At 38.9% G+C, this 22,534-nt stretch overlaps 1 protein-coding gene across 1 annotated transcript; it reads right to left on the bottom strand.

The window, feature by feature from the left end:
* Nucleotides 1–13,934: 13,934 nt before the first annotated feature.
* On the bottom strand, nucleotides 13,935–19,502 carry tank (TRAF family member-associated NFKB activator). Its single transcript, XM_077617191.1, has 8 exons — nucleotides 19,348–19,502; nucleotides 18,228–18,369; nucleotides 17,301–17,409; nucleotides 17,086–17,156; nucleotides 16,474–16,532; nucleotides 16,276–16,394; nucleotides 14,857–15,260; nucleotides 13,935–14,409 (listed from the first exon to the last, which is right to left on the bottom strand). The coding sequence occupies exons 2-8, from the start codon at nucleotides 18,324–18,326 to the stop codon at nucleotides 14,254–14,256; spliced, it is 1,017 nt and encodes a 338-aa protein (XP_077473317.1). The 5' UTR covers nucleotides 18,327–18,369; nucleotides 19,348–19,502; the 3' UTR covers nucleotides 13,935–14,253.
* Between the last annotated feature and the right edge of the window lie 3,032 nt (nucleotides 19,503–22,534).

The raw sequence follows: 22,534 nt of genomic DNA, 5'->3' as shown, positions 1-22,534 counted from the left end.
GCTATATGGTAGTGTACATGCCTGTGTCGTTAATGAAGGTGGTGTAACTCTAACGAGAGGTCATTATATTGTAAGGTTGAAGGGTCCAGTAATCTGTTGGTGTGAAAGGTACAAGCACAGGCTTGTCTGGACCCGAGCATAAGAGGAGGTTACTCTCAGATCGCTTAATTACAGGATTAACGTGTATTTACATCTCTGATCTTTAATCAACAAAACAGGCTTGCTTTATTTGGGGGGTTTGTTTTTAACCCCCCTGCAGGATAACTCAATTTTAAACCCACTAACCTCATCTTATTCCATTCACCCTAGAGACAATCATATATTAAGGAATTAATAAACAGTCAAATATGTACTGCAGATTGGCTTTGAAATATATTTGGTTACAGAGCTGACACACTTTCAGAACAACCATGTTTTTGCATTAGACGACACAACATTACATTTAGGAAAGTTAAAAACAAAAGTATTTCCACAGCGTGGGATTTCTTCCAACCCAAAATTGGTCTCTTATTTTTTACATTATGAGTGCAGCATTTTTTTTTAAATTATTCTGACTTCTGTTGTGGCAAAGAATGTTCGGGCCACCTGGGTCTAATCTAATCAATGTGAATGACAAGGGGAGAAAAAGGGCTGAAAGTGAGCACCAGCTTAGGGACTTTACCTAATGCCCACTACTGTCACTTCAATGATATGATCATAGCACACAAAATGACAACAAAATTATTGCCCGCAAGGATACAGTGAGGGCAACACACGGCGTGCTACTCCAGTCAGGTGAAATTGCTTCTTCCTTTTTTTTTTGCGACTACGGAATGGCATGTCACTTGTCGGATGGGTAAACATTTCCTTGTCAGGCCAGTAATAAGGAATGAGGCACAGTGGGCCTGGACTAAGAGGATAGAGCCAAGGTTATTTGGAATTCATGACAGGTAGTGGCTTATATTACAGTGGCACTGAAAATTTCATGGGAATGCATTTAAGATGGTCCTTAAGTTATTTATATGTTGTTTGCCACATGTCACGTTGCAATTTCCGTCAATAAATCAAAGTGATAGGGAAGACACATTCCCCTTTTTTCTCAGAACTTTGATTTGACCACATTATCTGATGCATTTGAAGATTTTGGTGAAGTAGTTGGACACATCATAAAGCATGGCGCTTGGCAGTATGCTAATACAAGCGGCCCATGTGTGTCAAAGGGAATCAGGCTGAGAGAAAGGACAGCTGGAAGCTTGCAAAGGGGCGGAGTGGACAGTTGTGGCTTTTTAAGTCTCATTAGCTGTCCTCCCTGGACACGCGGCGGCACGCGTCCGTACGCGCCAGCGGCCTCTTACACCTGCTCATTATACTCCTTTACTTCAAGGACTCCAACCAATGCAGTCAGTGCTTTACCGCAAAGCTCCTGGCAAATTAATCTCAGAGCAGGTGATTTGGGTGTTCAGTGGCAATTCAAGTGTGCAGAAAAACAACAACATTTGAAACTGCACTGAAGGATGCGTTCATGTGTGTTGAGAACATTACTAAGCCAGAGGTGGGCAACGTAGGGCCCACTAAGCTTTTACTTATTTAGAGTCCTGCATTATATCAAGGCTGTCAGACTTAAAAGTTTAACTTTGACAGTACTATTATTTGTCATTAATAATTGACAAAGTTATTATAATTCGCTATGAGAATATTGTCACTGTATGGCAGTTTAATGCCAGAGAGCAGGTTGTGAGTCTGGTTAATTTTGATATATATGAAAAAACCTGATTTGGTTAAAAGGGATGGTCAATAACTATTAAAAATGAGAGTAGCTCATTATGCAAAATGCTTAGCCCTCGAATGAGGTACAAAAAAAATAACAACGTAAAAACAAAATAAAAATGACACTACTTATGAGCAGGAAACATTGTGGGACAACAGTTTTACTCCCATCCGTATACACTGATAGACTCAAGCATAGACTCAAGCACAGGTGGATGTGATAATGAGTAATAATGATATCACAAGAAAGGGCAAGCAGTCTGGGATACACACATTTAATAGGCTTCAAAGGTACCAGCATTGATAAAATGTGTTCCCCATGTACGTTTTCTCCGTTATTGCACATCAGAAAAAAAAACTATAAAAACTATCCGCTTAGGTGCAGAAGGAGCTGGTCAGCTGTTAAGGTAAATGAGTGCCAGACATGCATATTCCGCTGCTTAATTTGCATATGCTTTTTATTCTATTGCATCACTCATGGCTTTCAGAATTTGGAGAAATTTGGTAAGAAGATGTAACTGCAATCATATTTTTTTAGGTAATACAATTAGAAATTGGTGCATGCAATGATGTGTTAATGTTGAAGGAAAAAAAATACCAATAAATGTTTTGTAAAGAAAAAAATAACTATTTAGGGTGATGAAAAGTGAAAAATGAGAGTAGAATATCCCTAAAATTGATGTGGTATGAAAATTCCCCCAAAAAGAACATTATATCATATTACTAAAATAATAAATTTGGCCTTTTAGTTTGGTTAATACTAGTCCATATGAATGTGGCCTGACCTGACTTCGATTAGCGATATTGTAGTAGCGTCTCTATCCGGTGATTCCCATTAACAGGCACAGAGTGAGACCTGTGTGAATTTTGTCTCACACCAACTACAGCAAAGTAACACGTGTGAAACACTGCAATGCGTGTCAACCAGCTTAAAGCCAAGACTGATTTGCAGACTGCGAATTTAAAAAAGTAAATAAATAAATCAAAAAGAACAATAGCAAAATCACACAGTTGAAATGAAGGCCCAATGTGCCTTAAAAACGTCTTTTTATCGCCATCTCCTGACCTTTTATCAAGTGTCAGGATTGTTGCCGTCTACTTTAAAATTTAAAGGGGGTTGTGTGACCCGGGGAGTGCGGCTGGGGTTTGTGACCATTTTGTTATTTCTGCTGCCATGCGCCGTCAGACGTCTGCGAGTGAAGAACACGACCACTGTCCCCAGTAAGCCCTTGGCATGAAAAATTCAAGCATAGTCGCCTTTTCAGGCCATTTCTGATGAAAAGCGCACCGGAATGAAACTGACTTATGCCAAATGAATATCGGCGGATCGGCGTGATTGTGGGGGCTGAGGTTTGTAACCTGGAAATTATTTATCAGTGACATCAGTTGCATTTTAAGAGTAGCCATGCCATCAAGTGTGTGCACTTACTTGCTTTGGGATTTCTCTGAGGTTTCCCATGCAATGGCATTGCTCAAAGTGACAAACAATAGGAACTTTTGCTTTGATTTTCTTATTTGAAGGTAGTTTCATCTTTGTGGACAATTTACAGTTTTATGTTTCGGTAAGTCAAGTGGTAAAGGTTTTGTTACCCTACATCCACATTGATCACACAGTATTGCTTTGTTTTGATTCTTTGTTTTTTTTATCTTGAGCACAGGTACATCACCGAGAAGATAGAAGATTCAGATAAAAAGAAGAATCTGCGTCTAAGGCTACGTTAGTTCACACTGCAGGTCAATTCTATTTTTGTTACTCATGTGCGCCGCTTATCTAATTTTCTTTCCATGCACTGAAGACTCCAATTCCGATTTTTTTTCAAATGAAACCTGGCTCATTAGAATGTGGATAAAAATCAGGCATCTAATCAACACCTCTGCAATATGAATGCATATCCGTATGAATGTGACTTATACAATATGTCATCAACAAGTGAAATATGTTTACAAAAAAAATGATCTCATGAAAAGGAGTATCATATAGTGACAATCATTCCCAAATGTTGCATGTTGGATAACTAGCTGATTTGTCTTCATCATAGCCATGAAAAAGCACCCGGTTCTTAAAATAACTGGTACATTAAAAAAAATGAAAAAATGAGGAAAATATTGAAAGGCGAGCAGGAGCAGGCAGGCGGCTGTCTCGTTACAAGAATAATAGTCATTAAAATCACAGGCAACAACACCAGGCCAAGCTGCAGCTCATTGGGAATGCAGCGTGAAAATAGAGAGGTCTGCAGATTATCACTTCACATGACGCATGTTTAATTTATGCCACGGCAATATTGTCGACCGCCCGAGTGCTCCCGAAGAACAAGACGTCGATAAAAGCGATGAGAGGATAAAACCAATGGGAAAGCCCCAAGAACAACACAGCTTTGGAGTCAAATGCCGCAAAATGGAGAAAGCACACTTGAGAATGGAAGCATTAGAGACATCCGCAACATGTTTAGCACAGCTTCACAGGAGTGTAATATAGCTGCTTTAGCATTGTAAATATTTCAAAGGACGAAGTAGGTCGGCAATAAGAACACGCACTCTCTTTTCTCTTATTTTGGAGTACAACTATTTTTCGGAGCAGCGCTCTATTACAAAATTTTCAAACAATGTAGGCTGACTGAAACACTTTTCAAATATGTGGCCTCTCTGTATAACAATCTTTATCTTATCTTCATGATGACTGGGGACTGTATTTTTTACGAGCAAAAAAGCTCAACTGCATTGAACCCTTCAGTCAAAATCCAAGTGAACCCAGTTGAAGTATAAAGAAGTGGCCATCCACCAATTTTTGTGTACTTTATGATGTGTGATGTCTTCTCCTCCGCCTCCTCCTCCCCATGGCTGAGTGGAATGGAATTGCCTCTCACATTCAAAGACAGCTCTAGGAAGGTGATAATAGAGCTACTCCCTGCTGTCTGCGGGCAGGAAATAGGAAAGTGGCATATGGGGCCAGGAAGCAAATAGAGAGGAAATGTGACCAAGCTACAGAAGAAACCAAAGAAAGGTTAATGATCAGTGCAGAATTCTACCGGGAGAACAACTACGTTCCAAGTTGAGAATAGAAAAAAAAGGGACATGATTCACTCGAAAAACAAACTCGAGTTGTGTTCTGACAGTCTCGGGATGGATTAGCTTCCACGCCTTTTTGTTCCAATAACACTGGTGATGATTTGATTGGAAAAATGGAGGAACAAGCCAATGAATTCCCACCCTCGTACGTGTGAACTTCTGGCTACGGCGTGGACAATACCCAGCATGCACTGCACATGTCTCCAAGAAGACCGAATGTATGACTTAACTCATTCTTACAGTTTCAAGTGTTTCTTCTCTGGTGCATATCTTAAAGATTCTTAATGACACTCCAGGAAGAATATTCATTCATCTTCTAAGATGTTCATCCTCACAATGTCCTTGGGGGTGCTTGAGCCTATCCCAGTAATATTGCCATATTATTAGCATATAATGTAGTCCAAATAGAAGCGATAAAATGACACATTTTTTATTGCTGCGTTAAATTTGGACACGATGGCAATTCCACAACAGTCGTTGTTGATGACTATTAAGAAATGCCTGCTTAATGAATGAAAAGAAAAGAATTTTTTTGCATCGAGAGCTACTGCTGAAGAAGACAGCTGTGACGACAGCTGGACACAAGAGACAAAGCAACAACGTGTGTGGGCCTCCTTCAGATCGGAAATCTTGATAATTTGACGATAACACGATAACACTTAGATACAAAAGTGACACAACAGTGTCATCAAAGGCTGATGGATCAATACACACTGCAGTTTATAGGGGCTTGGTTTACCACCAACCTATATTCAAATAAATGGTCCTCTGATTTTTCTCAATCATTGAAAATCATTGCCATCGCACTTGGGCATTGTATTGAATTCTTGAGCCAATGCTTAGTGATAAGTCAGTTAACAAATACATTGAAAATATCTATTTAAAAAAAAGGCAACTGTTACACTTATTGCCACAAGGTTGTGTCATATCTAATTTTGGCAGTGAATGAGTTGCAACCATCTGAAGATGTAATGAGTTACAGAGGGCATTATCCATTCATCTTCCATTAGATTTTCATTTAACCCCCCTAATAAAGTGGTAATCGGAGGCTATGTAGAATTAATTCAGCCTTTTGTGACGAGTTGCAGTCTCCGTAGAACAACACCAATGAGGAAGGATCGCTCCTCTTTCAATATCCTTGTCTCCTCAATGGAATTACTGCTAAACAATGGAGAGAAGACCTAGAAAGTTGCAGTTAGAAAAACAAGTTCTCATATTGTTTGGCAACAAGACTTAAGTCTACATCTCTTTTCGCAGAGCTCAGTGGTGCTCTCCCTACAGTGGCAGAATGTAGTACTATACTGACAAAATTTAATGTATGTATATTGTGACAGAATTTTTTTTTTAGGAAAAGCAAGTACTGCAAATTTACAGGCAGAGTATAACGCGGGCTCACTAAATGTTTCTGACCGCGTGAGTAAAATGATCATTCAATTCCTAGTCGGACAAAACAAAAAGGCACTCAAGAAAGCCAGCTCATCCGCTACGTCCTTTAAAGACTGCCAAGTCCAGTGGATCAGTTGGACAAACTGGCCAAGTTGCCTCAGTAGAGCGCCCAGGCTGCACCAGCTGGGAACGTCTTCCCGGCACCACCACCACCACCAGTATCTTCATCCATACACTTATCTTCACTTTAAATAAATAAAAAAATACAAAAATCAAATTTATATTTCAACGGTCCCTCATGATTTGGAGAGGTAACGTATTGAATAATTCAGACGACAGTGCCGTCGAGACCAGTGAGTAGCACTGAGTAGCTCGGATCCCTCCTGAGCCGCGACTATCATGGTGACATCATTCATATGGGCAGATATGATGAGACAGTAGTGTAGTACTCCGCCGCTTAAGCCAACTCCAAAAACAGGCAGTGGTGTTACTCATTTAAAAGCATCCACTGACCATCTGTTGATGCTAAAATCTCAATGTGACTGCCATTTCTAGATCATTGGGCTGTCATTATTCTATTAACCAATGTGTTGTTAGTGGATATGTGTTGGGGGAGGAGGCGAGCTGACAAAGAAAATACAGCAATGGAAAGAAAGCCATATGTGCATTTATTCAAAATGTTTGATTCCATTTTAAGGGCCTATCAGGAGTAGGATAATTTAGCATGTGGACAATAAAACTTGCAGTAGCAGGTCTCTACAGTTCATTGCAGATTAGGGCGCAGGGAGCACTTTGCAGTTTGTTGTCACAGGTATGACGAGGGGCAAGTGTGCTTGCTATCCCCAGGTTACACAAGGTGTGAACAAAAGACGCAGCCCATTTGTTTTCACAGCAGAAAAACTCAGCATACAAAGCATGACAGTCATATGAATGCAAAATGGCCTTGATAGCATTCAAAAATATTGAATCAATAACTGGCGAATTTTCAATGATACATTTCTTCTAATCCCATGCTTAATCATTTCATTATTTTTAAAACATGACATTTGAAAATTAATTCATACTTGGGTCTGAGCATCCTAATTTATTTAACATTACCAAGGAATGTAAAAAAAGAAGTTTGTTAGTTATAAAAGTGTTCTTTTTAGACAACTGTGATGTGAGTTAAATCCAAAACTAGACACCTAGTACATTCCTCAAAAGAATGCAGTAGGATGCAAACTCCTCAATTAAATGACAAGGAAAAAGAGAGAAAACAAGTATTGGCACATGATGAACTCATCTTCTGGGAATTGGCAAGACCAACAGCAAGTGAATGCATTACATATGGCGTGCCATTTTCGCAGCTTCCATCAGAACAACACAAAACGTGATACGTTTTCACCACCGAGGATGACCAAAAGGCTCAATACTATAGTGAACTAGTTCCCTTGCGGGCATGGAAAAAAGGCTGAGATGTGTATTCTCATCCAAGTACATACAAGACAGAAAATTGGTCCTCCTACTAATTCTATGTGGTGTCAGTCAGATAAAAGTGGCCTGCCAGGATAACATTCAGCTCTAGTCAAGCCAGATGGTTTCTTAACACCGAATATCTGAGTAGAACACATCTCACATCGTTATCAAGATGAGACATCAAGGTGGTCAGTTTAAGAGGCAGGATTCAAGTACCTTGTGAATTTCCTCCATTTTTGCATCCAACTGCAAAACTGACTCACCTCCTTGTCAAGTTCAGAAAATCCACAAAAGTTATAGAGCAGTTTTGCGAGCCAGATTATTTTATTTATTAAAATTGTATATTTTGATTGGCATGACTCCCAGTCAACAGTTGCATTTTTTTTTATAGAAGACTGTCGTCAGTCTGCACAAGTGATTAAATCCTGGTCTTGGCTACAGTCTGACATCTTTTAAAGCTTTTTACACATATAGCGATCCGGTTGAATTCATGTATTTACGAGGTCTCGAAAAGATTATTCCGACCGATATTCGAGGGAATGATTCGTTTTCATCAATTCGGAAAAAAGTTGGGCTCAACAACTATAAAATGTAAACTATTAAAAAGTACTGTGCAAAGGAAGTCAACATTAATACGTTATTTAACTAAGCCACAGAAAATAACCGTTTTTAACATCATTTCATTACATCTTAAGTTTGGGAACACCTCGTATTAAAATAAAAAAAGAGGGGAAAAATGTTAGATTTTTCTCCCTGATAGGAGATGGGAAAAGTATAAATAAATAAATATGTAATTAAAATAACTGGATACATTAGATGCATGACCCTAATGAGGATAAAGCGTTTCAGAAAATTTTTCCATTGTGTTATTTTTGTTGGGTGGATCATAATCTTTAGGTAATAAACTTATTTATTTTTATCTTTACACTTTAGTAGTGCAATTTTGACAGGCTGTGGTTTTTGGAGGCTCGTTTTCAATTAGATGCTGATTTCAATTGAGAACTAATTCATCAGTCATTAAGCACATTTGGTTAGCGGACGTCCACCTTACACTTAGCCGAAGGTGTTTTTGCAAGTTGCTTTTAGCCAGCAGCATGGCGGCCCCATGACTGCAGTGTACTATAAGGGGACTCTGAGGACAACCAAAGAAAGCCCACTGTGATTTTCACTGGGGATTTGAATATTCACACCTGCACTAGGTGTTGTTTGGGAGGCTGATAAGCATGTGCGGCACCAGAGGGGTGGCTGCAATGGGAGGTGGGAGGGGGCTGATTTGAGAAGGGACCACTTTTTGGAGCCTCTTCCATAGAGAGAAGAGTGCTGTTATGTTGTGTTTCCTTAGAACGATAACAATAAGAGAGGACACAAAAATTGAGCGTGGTGTTTTCTTCATATAGCAGCCAACGTGCTTAATTGAAGCTGCACGTGGCCATATGGACGTGTGCAAAAAATAGACGGCCCAACCGCGCATTAGGGATTCGAGCTACATGCAGAGAAAGAAAATATGTCCAACATCTCGGCCACTCTGATCGTCAATTGCAGCACTGCTCCATTACTATAAAAGCAAAATCCTTGCCGATTCATCCAAGAAGACTCAATCACTCTTGATTGAAGGAAGAAAATAAGGACATCACAAGGATTATCATTCAAATATCAGGCAACCAACTGCTCTGCCCCTCTCTGCACTGGTGCTGTTTAGAGGCAGCCTGTTATCAGAGGTGTTAATTAGCAAATTTAGTACAAGTCAGGAGCATGTTCCCTGTCGTCCTCGCCCGTCAAGGCGAGGTCATTAAACTGAGAATGGATTCTTTCATGCTGGCTTAACCCGAGATTTGTGAGGTGCCATCTGGCAAACATCCGCATGCGTCCTCCCACGACAAACTATCGCATACTTGACAAGCACAAAGAAATAAAGGCCTGATGACATCTTCAGACACTCTTTGAAGGGCGTCAAAATTGGCAGCTAAATGTCTTTTAAAAATCTATAAATGCACATCAGAAGCATAACTATGTTAAGTCCGTGACTATCAACTAATTGTTATCAAATAGTCAAACAAATATTTAATAAGCTTCCTCTAAATTTAGAATGTTACACTGAATCAAAATAATCATGCTGCACACATTCATACCTGTGGGCAATTTGAAGTGTTCAAATAGCCGACTATACATGTTTTAGGGAGAAAAAAACGGAGAACCCAGAGTGAAACCGGAGTCCTGGAGAAAACTCAGGTGATTAAAAGTCTCCATGTGACCTGCGATTTGCTGGCTCCAGCACCCCCATGACTTGTGTAAGTATACACAGGTCAGATAATTTAATGAATGAACATTTATTTATATTCATTAAATGTTGAGTTTGACAGTTATTTTAATAACTGGCAAATTGGAGGAATATGTCATATTGTAGCTTGCTTGTGAATTGAGTGGAAACCTGTGATATCGCACATTGACAATAGTTAATATTTCCACTTTGTACTCATTTGAGGTGTTGCAAAATGACACCTGTTTTCAGCCCTGAAAAAAAATACATTGTCTTTTTGGTCAGGGCTGGACTTTTTGATGAATTTATTGCATACTTATTGCTTCCTGTAGGTTTCGAGTGAAGCAGTGCAGTGAAACAAAAGGCTTCCTCGTGAGCAGTGCCTTTCCATTGCATGTGTACTGAACACCCGCCTGAAATGTGAGCCTCCTTTGGGGTTGTGGGTGCGATCGCACCACTGCCTCTGTCATCACTAGTTGTGACTGCCAAATCTTTTGCTCCAAGACTCATCTGAGAGCAGCTCTCTCAACAATGGAGGGAGGGGGGAAAATGTTGTGAGACTTAACAAAGGCAAAGATGGCTTCAACAGGTTTCTTCGACCACCAAGGAACCCGGAAAGATGACTCGGATGCGATGCTCTCCACTCACGTTGTCATGTGACTTGGCACCCGCTAATGCCAACGGTGACCTGGGCACAGTCGGAGGAATATGCTTCGCTCCGAAGTTGTTAATGATCTCATTGACACTGATGTGAAGAGGGCACTCAAGCCAAGTGACTCTGAGCCTCTTGCTAGTGCTCTGTTTGTGTTCCATTGGCTTCAACATTCCCACAGAACTTTTACTTGGAAATAGAGGGGTTGATTATAAGATTACTCGCTGTGGCTCTTGATTTACTCATTTTAAAAGACCAAGGAGTATAGAATTTAATTCCCATTCCGGGCAAATTTCACAGCCGCAGCGTCAATAAAATCGATTAATTTTCTCAGGCGTAGTTTTGCAGTATTCAGCGCAATTTAAAATTAATTTAGAATTTATGTCACAATTTAATGCCTATTTTAAGAAAGGTAATCAATATTAGTAAATGCAAGGCAATGAATACTTAATTAGACTATGTTTGAACACAGAAATAGAAAATAATAGGGGAAAGATTTATTTGATGAAACATTGCTCCTGACGTAAACAAAAAAAAATCACTGGTAAATAGAAATGAATGATAAACTTGACAGAGGCAGAAAATAGATGTAGAGTTTTTGTATTTTAGTTATAGGAATTCTTACAGTATTCTCGGCAGCATCTCTTTTTTAGGGATTGGTTAAAGCTAATTGGGTATCAATGTAATCTAAATTCAAAGCTGTGCTGTACAACATCATGGATTTTCAGTTTTTGTTTTACTTTGACTTTTAAACGTTTTGAAAAATATCTAAAAAAATGGACAAAGGTGACATGCTAGTCTTTCTACACTTTACTTGTTATTGATAAAATAACATTTTTCTGGCTCTGACCAATATATTGCAATCTGGTTACTTGGCTTTATACGTCCTGTCAAAATCTTACAATAGTTTTATAGATTACAATCTGTCATATACATTTTATTGCATGAAGGGACAATTTTTCATAATTGGCACTTAAATAATCCAACATGATGTGAAAAGAATGAAAGGACAGGTCTCAGATGTGCATGCTGTACTAAACAAGCAGTGGCTGAGCGCCAGTAATGTCACTTTCCACCCTCTCATCTCTGGCCCTCTGGCTGACTTCCCCATCGCCCCGAACTGTCTTCAACACCGACTGGCGGTACGGCAGCTCTGCTGATTAGTTTGCAATAATGAAGCGGAGCTGGGCTCCATTGTCCTAACACCTCCCCTTCTCCTCCGCACCAATCTGTCACCAGTCCGTGGGCTCGAGCTGCCTCCAATGCTTCTTTCCACAAATGACTGGGATAATTAGTTGCCCCTCACGAATGCCGCAATCTTCTCACCCCTGATTGCTTTCACCTTCTTTCTCCTGGCAATTTTGACACCTTGGAATCAGACCACTACATATCCAGCTCAATCCATATCTTATATTTTTTGTGTTCTTGTCTTATTTCGTGTGTGGCTTCAATCTTCCTCAAAACTCTTCCTCGGCGTGCATTTAGAAATTAAAGTTATTGGATAAAATGTTTCCAACAACAAACGAAAATTGTGCTCAAGTTCACCCTCGCTACACGTGGGAAGTCACCTATACAGGTCAGAATTTAAAAAAAATGGGGGGAGAAAGCAAATATATGAGCTGTCAATTGTAGTTTCCACTTCCAAACAATGAATGACAACGTAATTATGAGCAAGCAGCTGTTCACGCTCCCAGAGAGAAAAGCGTGTAGGCCGCACTATGTTCGACTTTTCACAGATTAACCAGAAAGGATCATTAGGGATCTCTATTTGCCAGACAACTCCCCCCTCCCAAAAAAAAACCAGCCCATTCAGTGCTGTAGAATGCAAAACGTAGTGTGTCATTAAAAATGCACTAATAAACATGTTATGTTTGGCATGGCAAATGAAGAATCTCTAGATGTACATGGCTATTTATGAAACGAAATAAAAGAAATCCTCTAAGTGAGTATAAGAACAAGTCTACAGGTATTTGTGACATTAAAATGAGAGCCAAGATTTTTTTACATTAATAATCTTGCCTGAAACCTGTAAATCTTAACTCATATTTAGTCATTGTCTTTTAACACGTGTATTTATAGTGTTGACACAGTAAGGTAGTTAATAAAAGAATAGCATTTACATTGAAACTTTTTGTACCCGGATACTTATTTATGTGACCACTTATTCATGTTGACTACTTGTCTATGTTGGCTACTTATTTATGTTGACTACTTATTTATTAGTTATGTGTTGATTATTTTTGTGTCCACTTCATGGTGAAGCTTTAAATCTCAATATACTTGTCTAATGACAATAAAGGCATTAAACTCAATTCAATTTAATTCAACTAAGAATTAAATCACACACAGATGGTCTCATTTGTGCTGAAAAATCATACTGAAGAGTTATTTGCAAAGAAATATTATAAACAATCATGGTGAAGGCCAAAGATGACAGAGCTCCGCGACAAACAATATAGGCGACATTCAGAGCTCCAACGCCAATGTAATTAATGCTCAGTCGTCAAAGTAATATAGTAATCAGAGAATATGAGCATATACCAGGAGGCGCTGACAAACAAGGACCTAATTGAGCTAACTGAACGGCACGTTTGTGCCTGATGTGGCATGTTGTTAAGGATTAAAACTAATTTCCATTCCTAATGAACACATGGCACAGAAACTTCTGAAAAGGGCCGCAAACTTGCGAATGTTTGAGAAAAACACCCCTGTGGTCCACTGACAGCTGTTTCACATTACTATCCAAATTTAGACAACAGGTTGGTGGTTAAATGTTGCCAACACTGAAGAAGAACAGCCTGAATAATATAGTTTATTGTACCTCTTAGTTAAACCAAATATAGTAAGATTCACATCTCTTCTTGGGCCAAGATCTTCTCCTTCCTTAGGATGTTTGAATGGGGCATTTCAAAAAGTTGAGCAATATTAATGTAGTTATGAAGCAATTTGTTGCGTAAATAGCATGCAATAATGTTCAAGAGTAACCATTTTGAATGACGATCTGAGGGAAACTGCCCAGACTTGGGCCTTCTTGTATGCAATTTGCACGTTTTCCTTATGCCTTTGTGCGTTGTTATTTTCCCTGTGTATACTGTATTCCTCCCACATTCCAGAAACATGCCTGGTAGGCTATTTGCACATTCTAAATTGACTTTAGGTATGTATGAGTAGTTCCTCCCTCTTTGTGCACTGTGATTGGGTGACGACCAATTCAGGGTGTCATCCACCTTTCCCCCAAAGACATCTTGGATAAGCTTCAGCACCCCACGACCCTGACAAGGATAAGAGTTGCTGAAAATGGATGGATAAACTATTATTCATGGAAAATGTATGTCAAACTATACAAACCAAATGATTACACTGTTGCCCATCTTTGGATAAAATGATTCACTGTTGGCTTTATTTCCTCATTATACAACTTTAAAAAAGACGCACGCACACACACAAGCAAGGCGACTGTACCATTCAATTCTTCAATATTAAATAACATTAATTCAAGTCTCATTGCAGTGTCCCACACAGTGAACATAGATAACGGCGGGCAACACTAAGCCACGCTTACAGTAAGTCTCTGGGCAGCAACAGTCAGTGGTGGGTTACATTTTTAGGAGAGAGCAGTGTGAAGCCTTGATATCCTGATCCATAGTATAAATAGCCATAAATCCCATGTACATTTCCTGCTTTTTTTTTTTTACTCCTTGAGAAAATGTGAGTAAAGATGGCTGTTCATTTGCTCCTGAGGAACCACAGCATGGCAGAAAGCACATTTATCTGGGATGCTGCTCTGAGGCGTCGTCGACTCTGCTTCCACATCAGCTGCCTCACTCAACTCTGGGCTCCACAAAGGCTAAAAGAGAAAAGGCGTATTTTTATGCAAAGGCAAAAAGATTTGGTTGCACCAACAGATATGGTAGGAAGAGTCAGATGAAAAAGCAATAGTCCGTTCATTACTTTTTCTACTTACAGAATGTTGTGCTTGTTAATCAATTACCAAAAAGGTGGAATTTTGTTTTTTCCACATTATATTTCTTAAATTACTTTTATATATATCCCCAATCAAAAATGCGTATAGTATAATAACGACATTCTGTCAGTGAGCGGCCCTTCCATCTGGCTCCCACCTTCCGGCAAATACGCTTACAGAAAAAATAAGGGATTAGCACTCATTACAAAATAATGGGTTTAATTATAGACGTGGTGCTTATTTTGGACTTCACACATCTTCACGCCTCAATTAGTTAAGACTACACGAATTTGATAATATGCGACTACTTTTCTCAGACCAGCTTCTCACCTGCTGGGGCCCCCGAACGTCCTCCTCCTGGGAGAGCGAGGAGGATGTCGAGTGGGAGGGGAATGTATGGATGATAAAAGGCACGGGCCCTTCCGAGGGCTCCTCCTCCTCTTTCTTGACGTCGGCTGCTATAGGGTTGCCGTCAAGTGGCCTCCTCACGGGGACGGGCTGAGCAACGTCCCTCTCTGGGGCGCTGTTCAGGAAGTCATATTCGCTGTCCGCAGGAGGTGGGAATTTGACACTGAACTTGGAGAGAGAGTCTACAAAGTCCCTGTCATCGTGGCAAGCGGCACGCGATGCCAGTGGTGTCGGAATATCCGCCGTCGACCTCGATGTCGCGAAGACGGGCAGTTCGGCGTCTGATGCACGGTCTGTGCACTGGATCGGCATGGAGAACTGCTGGTCTGTGAGATGGCACATAAACATTGATTTTGGGAGAGAGTTTCTTACCCGTGAGCAGGGTAGGAGGCTCACTGCAAAGCTTAGTCAATTCGGATACAAAACCCACACCCAGTTGAATATATTGTCGTAATTATTCAGGGATTAACTGTACATATCTTTATATAAACTTTATTAAGTAGTGCCGCATGTAGTAGTGAGATGCAATACAAGACGTCTTCTAGGAAATTAAAAAGATGACTGTCTAGTTTGAATTGACTATAAACTAAACTATGCATTTAATGTGGTCAAAGGTTAGTTGCAAAAAGTGTAGGCATGTTTAAAATAAAATAAAAAGATAATGGATATGCAAAGATCAAACAAATGTTTATCGTCATAAATATTTTTGAAATTCCTCTCCCTTTATGTTCCGATGCTATACACAGCCGATTGGGGGCCTTGGAATAACATAATGCACATTTTGTATAACTAAAGCGAGTACACCAATTAATTGTTTGGATGCAGTGTCGTACTAAGTCACTGTACTAAAGCCACACCTATAAGCATGTTGCTATTATTAACACCTTTCTGAAGGTGTCATTAAAAAATGAGCATTATTTACAACACTTGTGCAGATGTGTATGAGTTGTTACCGGTAAGACTATATAACAAATCATTTGCCACCACAGCACAAGTTAATTGGTGAATACCATAGATACTGTATGTGTTAAAACAAGTGACTCAAGTGACTTTTCCACTTTTTTCACATTGGTTTCTAAACAGCTTGTCGGCTGTAGATTTCAGTAATTTGAATATAATAATGTCCAGACTAATTCATTTCATTTACGGTGTCCCGATAGGCTGAAATTTTAGCGGCACAAGTATCATTTTTTTCATATTAATGATTATTAACAGCTCATTTGTGCAATATGCAAAATGCCACAATCTGGAGCCCATTGGTGACCCAGGGTGTAAATGACCATAAATCCCAAGCATGTATAATTAGTAGTGAATAAGAAAAAGTTTCTCTAGAATGTGTACCATTTGTGGTTTCAATTCCTCCGCGGAATCTCTTGAGATGGTCTTTTTGCCTTCGAGATAGAGAACGAATCTCCTGAAAGGTGCCATGAATCGCTTCCAGTGCATCCAACATGTCCTGACTGACAAGCAAATGAGACAAGTGCCAACATGAACTTGCGTTTTGTCTCCATGCTAAAAGGGGAATAAAAAAAGACTCACTAGTCAACACTGTTATTGGCAGTCTTTAATGGAGAAACTGCAGGGGCACCTATAGTCTCCTAAAGAAAAAAAAGTGCCAATAAAATGGTTAAAGTTACCAAGGAAAAAAATTACAAAGTTGCATTTGTTCACGCTGGAGAAGCTATCTTACTTAACTCAAGCTACATGAAAATTGTCCTTTAGCACCATCTTGTGAAGTGAAATTGCAGTTCAAGAGAATTTTTAAGTACGCATTTTAAACCAATTACATCATGTGTAATTAACCACAGTCTAAAATGTGATGCTAAATAAAATTACTGTAGTAAGATGAAAGAGAAATGATGCAATCTTCAATCACTTCACTTGAATTTCACAATACGTATATATGTGTGTATATATATATATATATATATATATATATATATATATATATATATATACATATATATTTATATATATTTATATATATATATATATATATATATATATATATATATACACACACACACACATATATATAGGTATATACACATATGTATACACATAAGAATAAATAGTGATGTAGCATGTAAGCAAAAAGTCATTTATAGAGGTTCCTTTTCCCCCCACCATAGAGAGATGAATCTCACTTACCGGATGTTGTGTTTTCCCATATGCGCTGGCCTCATCACTGAGACGGTTGCACGACTCGCATTGGACCTCCCCTTAAATTACAAGAGTGTAAATTAACATCACACAAGTGGCATTGCAGATTAATGTCGCAGTGTGTTATTCAAAAGAGTTCATCAAAATTTGCACTTGCCGAATCCTAGCAATAAATGGATGAGGATGAGAATGCGATCACTAACCTGATGGTTTCCTTGCTGTGGACAGCTGCGCTTTGAGTTGTGCAATCAGCTGCTGCTGGTCTTCTATTTGTTTCTGCAGTTTTTGAGTGTGTTTCTGATAATATTGTGTCTGTAAAAACAATATGTTTTATTGGCTCATGCAGGAATGACTGGTCCGAGCATAACACCCGCTACATTTAACATAACAGCGATGAGACATGATTTTAAAACATATGCCCTTCCATCTGACTTTGTTTTTGAAACGTACGCTTACTGGTCACTTGATTAGGTGCACAAACATGCCAAAATCCATGGAATCACCAACAGTCCTTAACATGATACATTACTTGTATGAACCCTGCCATATATAATTATAATCAGAAAATATAATATTTCTGTCACCTTTGGAGCAAGATAAATGAAAGAGTTTCTAAATTGTCCTTTTTTCAAAATTCCATCCCTATAAACATTACCCAAACTATATTTTAACATTCATTAACTGTGATTAAGCCAAACTTAACACTTGTGAAGACACCTAACAGACATTGCATGGTTGGATTTATGGGGGACCTGGTTTCAAATCTAGGTCGGTCCACCTCTGTGGAGTTTGCATGTTCTGCCCGGGCCTGCGTGGATTTTCTCTGGGTACTCCGGTTTCCTCCCACATTCCAAAGACATGCATGGTAGGCTGATTGGACACTCGAAATTGCCCTTAGGTATGAGTGTGAGCGTGAATGGTTGTTAGTCTCTTTGCGCCCTACGATTGGCTGGCCACCATTTCAGGACGTCCCCCGCCTCTGGCCCGAAGTCAGCTGGGATAAGTTCCAGCACCCCCCGCGACCCTAGTGAGGTTAATGTGGATCAAAAAATGAGATGAGATGAGATGTGATATTGTAGCTTGAGATGAGATGTACTGTTGCGAATGATGGAAGTCATTTGCACCCTCACCATTTGCTGCAGCTCCTTGTTAGCATTGTCCTTTTCAATTGAGGCCTGGCGATAAGCTTCAAAAGCTTTGTTGAGTTGGTCTCCAATGTTCCTCTCCATGCCGCCTGCACCACAATCATTACTGACGGAGCAGACATGGGACCTGCCAATGCAAGTCATCGTCAAGCAATATATCTACAGCTACTCTAGAAAAAAGCCGTTGCTTGTTTGAATAAATATTTTTAGACACGCAAAAAGTAGGTTGGAAGTCTTGGCATACATACTGTTTGTGTCAAGCTGTTATTCTGATTTAAGATTAGTTAAATTTGAAAGGCGGTAAAAGTCAGATTTCACAATAACCATTTTTGTGAATAAATTCATCATAATTTCAGTATTTACACATTTATATAGACATTTTAGTTTGACTTGAAACTTTATTTGTGATATACACAGCATTTTCAACAATTACATATTTTAAAAAAAGATATCACTTACTACTAAAGTAAAAGTTTTCTTTATCCATTTTTGGAGTACAACTTGTCCATTTAACGAGCAAACTATTTAGTTGTTTCCCCCTTTCTGAAACATCTAGTATATTTCGCTACTACATCAAATTAAGCAACAAATAGCAGCAACGGCAATGCAGTTATTTTCCACAATTTTTAAACTTAATGATGAAAAGACACACTAGAAGATAAAATACGGGAAACATAACGAAGTAAATCGTGCAAGTATACTTCCCTAAATTAGACGGCAAACTTGCAAAAAAGACTTGATGGCAACTTGAGCAATACAAGAGAACAACTTCAAACTTAAATAACGAGTAACATGCCAATAAGGCAGAATAAACGTATTTACCCAACATTGTGCACCATAACATTTTTAGATGCAGAAATAGTTACTAAATCAAGATGCAACAATTTCATGCATTTCCATGTCAAGTATTGGTACAGCAAATCTAATTGTTTTTTTTAAATTCTATTTTACGTCTCCTTTACTACTTTTCAATAAAACTTCATAACACAGGCGAATTGTTAGAAGAGGATCTTACAGATCCGTAATGACAAAGTCAAGTTAGACAACGATCAATACGAGCTGACGTCTCACGTCACGTCACTAATGCCTTTGAGCGTTATCTTACCTTCATTGGGGTTTATAAATCGCATTTATTGAGTGGATAACATGCTCTTCTTCACCCACGCACATACACAGACTTAGGAAGTGGGGTTGAGGATATGGCGAAGTGTGTGTTTTTACATAGCCTACTTAGCGGAGTTGGGAACTTCCCTCGGGGAATCCCCACTTCTCCGTGCGTTTCCGCCTTCGATCACGCTCAGCCAATTGACGCGCGGACTGGAGGCGCGGCGGAGCGCAACTTGGAGGTTGGCCCTGCCCACACGCCTGCTGTTTAGAAACCGGCCCCGACAACTGAGGAACCGCTCGGTTCAGCTCACCTTGTTCCTCTGCTTCTTTTTCAACAAACTTTTAAGTCATTCTTTCTAGTCCTTAGCATATGCACGTTTAACAGTGCGGGGAATTTTTGTTGTAACGCCACTACGGAGAACATTGCAAAAATGACCTGCCCTCCACATATGTGGACATCACATTTACGGTCATGTATTCATAATTTACTTTGGTTATACTATTGTGGTCTATCGTGTAAAATGGGGATTATTATTAATCATTATTGTATTATTTTTTTTCATGTAAATCAATTTTGTAATAATAAATAGCTTTATAAATGAACTTTATGTTAAAAACACCAATGGCATTAACCAAAATTTTAAAAAGCAAATCAAAGGCCCCAAATTACACTAAAATTATTGCAAGAAAACGTGCAAGTCACAATACTTTATTCAGCTACTTCCTGTGATAATTCCATAGCCTACCCGAAATACAAATTTGACGTATTAATATTTTTAGTGACCAGCAGAGGGCAGCTAAAGAATTTGTGGAGTGCAATGTAACAACGTTTAAGGCCAAAAGTCTGGAGTCTAACAAGGTATGTGAATAAACGTATATGGCAATTATTTTAGGTACAGTATTGAGGTGCCTTGAGCAAGAGACCCATCGTGTAATCTTTTGAGATACGAGCCAGTGTTTTTGAATGTTGTAAAATCACTCTAAGAAAAACAGTCAGATATATCACTGCATCAAGAGCAAAAACATATCAAGCCCTCACTACATATGGTATTTTGCACTGCACACACGAGGATCATATGAGGTACCTGCACGAAAAAAAGCCACTAGGAAGATAAAGGTCTTCCTGGACCTTTGCAATAAATCTTGTGACAGCATGTGCTTCATTCATGCTTCCTTCAAGGAAAACAAACAGTGTGGCGTAGGTTTGCAAAAATATGGGAGATCACATGGATGGCAAAGCTAAGGACTCCGGAATGTATGAAAGAGTGGGAGGAATGTGAGGCACAAGATAGATCAAATTTCAGGTGTCCGGATCAACAGTATGGAGCAAAACCTCTTCTTACCACAAAGTTTCCAAGATCTAAGATGTAAATGATTCCCAACAATACAAAAATTGTGCAGGGCAAGACAGTCTTTGTGAGTATGTCGCAACGCCTGTCCTCTACTTTCAGGAATGTAAGCAAACAGGATGTCCTCAAGAGCGGAGCAACGAGCCATGCTGACTTCCACCCGAAGGTGAAGCAGCACCCAACATTATCTTAGTAGAGGCTCTGGCCTGGGGGCTTCCGGCTATTTAAAGACTATAGGCAGAGAGAGACTGTGTGTGCAAAGAGGCACTCACACTAGTCGACGATTTGTCATTCAAATCAGTCCAGGACTGCCACTTGCAGGATAAGGCTCTTCAGCTCTCTACTCAGCGTTTTGTCACAAAAAATTAACCACCTTCCAAGTTCGCGGGGGCTCAAAGTTCCTGTAAAAGTCTGTTTTATATCAGACCAGTGCTGAAACTTTTATACATGTATGAGTAGAAGGTTGGTATATATATATATATATATATATATATATATATATATATATATATATATATATATATATATATATATATATATATATATATATATATATATATATATATATACTTGCAACCTTAAGATGAACATAAAAAGTATACACCCCCCAATTCAGAGAAGTTTTTGTGATGCTTGCACTAAACGTTTATTTAGAAATTATGACCAAAATGTTCTGCAGCAGTGTTTCCCAAACATTTTTGAGCAGACCCCAAACAGCTTCCAGTTCACGTGATATAAAAATACATTATGTACCAAACTTATTCTTGGAATTGTTGACTTTTTCCTTCAATCTCTGAATATTACATGAAAAGTAGTTTTGTGGTCACAGACTTTCGTCACCAACAGTTGATGCCTGTGAAACCAAACAACTTCTGGTTTATGTTACATTCAAAATAATTTTGACTCTTGTACTATTCCAATATGGACTTCTTGGCAGGTAATTCCCCTGTGAGTGCATACCGGATATGCTGTAATTCCTCTTCTAAGTTTAATGCATTAAAGTTTCAAAGCAAAAATGATTATCAGTATTTTTTTGAATGTATCCATCTCAACCACTCAATTCTCATCAATCTACATGGGACACAATAAAAAAATGTTAACCCAAATTCAGTCTACACCAACGTCAAGAATGCGTGCAGTGACACTATATAACATATCTATATTTAGAATTTACAACAAAGTTGGAGGAGTTGCCCAGCAAAGGCGTGTCCATACTCAAATGGCAGAGTGGAGCTGTTTTTATCAATGTGAGGCCTGAAAGAACACAATGAATCTCATTCTTGGTACATTTGACAAAAACGCAATGGAGGCAGAGTGCCAAAGTGAAACCTTTCCTGCTGCTGTCAAGTATTTCCTCTCATTCACTAGACAGGATTTAGAATATCAGGGTAAAATGCCACTAGTAATTATTTCTGTATTTTTTTAACCGGTTTTGAATATGAATATTGAATATACTCATTGTGACATGTTGTCTTTTGTGGTAAATCTAAAAATCAAGAATGAAAGTGAAATGCCTTTCTTGCTGAAAGGCTGTCGAACTGAGAATTCAACAGAGATGACAATACAATGCAAGGCGTGTGCCCAAAGAAATGCAAGAATATGTTGCATTTGAGAATTAGCCAATAAAATACAAAACCAAGAAAGAGACAAGCTTTGTTGAAAAAAATCTGTTTTTTTTCTTTTATTTTTTATTTTTTTAAAAGCACAAGATCCGGAACTGTATGAAAGCCAAAAAGTCCTGAAATAAGCACACTTTTATTTCCCTTGGAAATCCCCTATGTGCATCACAGCGAAATTGGTTTCTATGAATCTGATTGATGTTGCAATCACTATATT

Source organism: Stigmatopora argus, chromosome 13, assembly GCF_051989625.1.
Source record: "Stigmatopora argus isolate UIUO_Sarg chromosome 13, RoL_Sarg_1.0, whole genome shotgun sequence".
Classification (NCBI taxonomy): Eukaryota; Metazoa; Chordata; class Actinopteri; order Syngnathiformes; family Syngnathidae; genus Stigmatopora; species Stigmatopora argus.
The sequence above is the reverse complement of the archived record's forward strand: the minus strand, read 5'-3'. Positions and strand labels throughout refer to the sequence as shown.

Coding starts and splice junctions, on each gene's coding strand:
- tank (XM_077617191.1), bottom strand. CDS start 18,326: ATGGAGAGGAACATTGGAGACCAACTCAACAAAGCTTTTGAAGCTTAT. Junction 17,410..18,227: donor ACAAGGAGCTGCAGCAAATG/GTGAGGGTGCAA, acceptor TTGTTTTTACAG/ACACAATATTATCAGAAACA. Junction 16,395..16,473: donor GCCAATAACAGTGTTGACTA/GTGAGTCTTTTT, acceptor TTTGCTTGTCAG/TCAGGACATGTTGGATGCAC.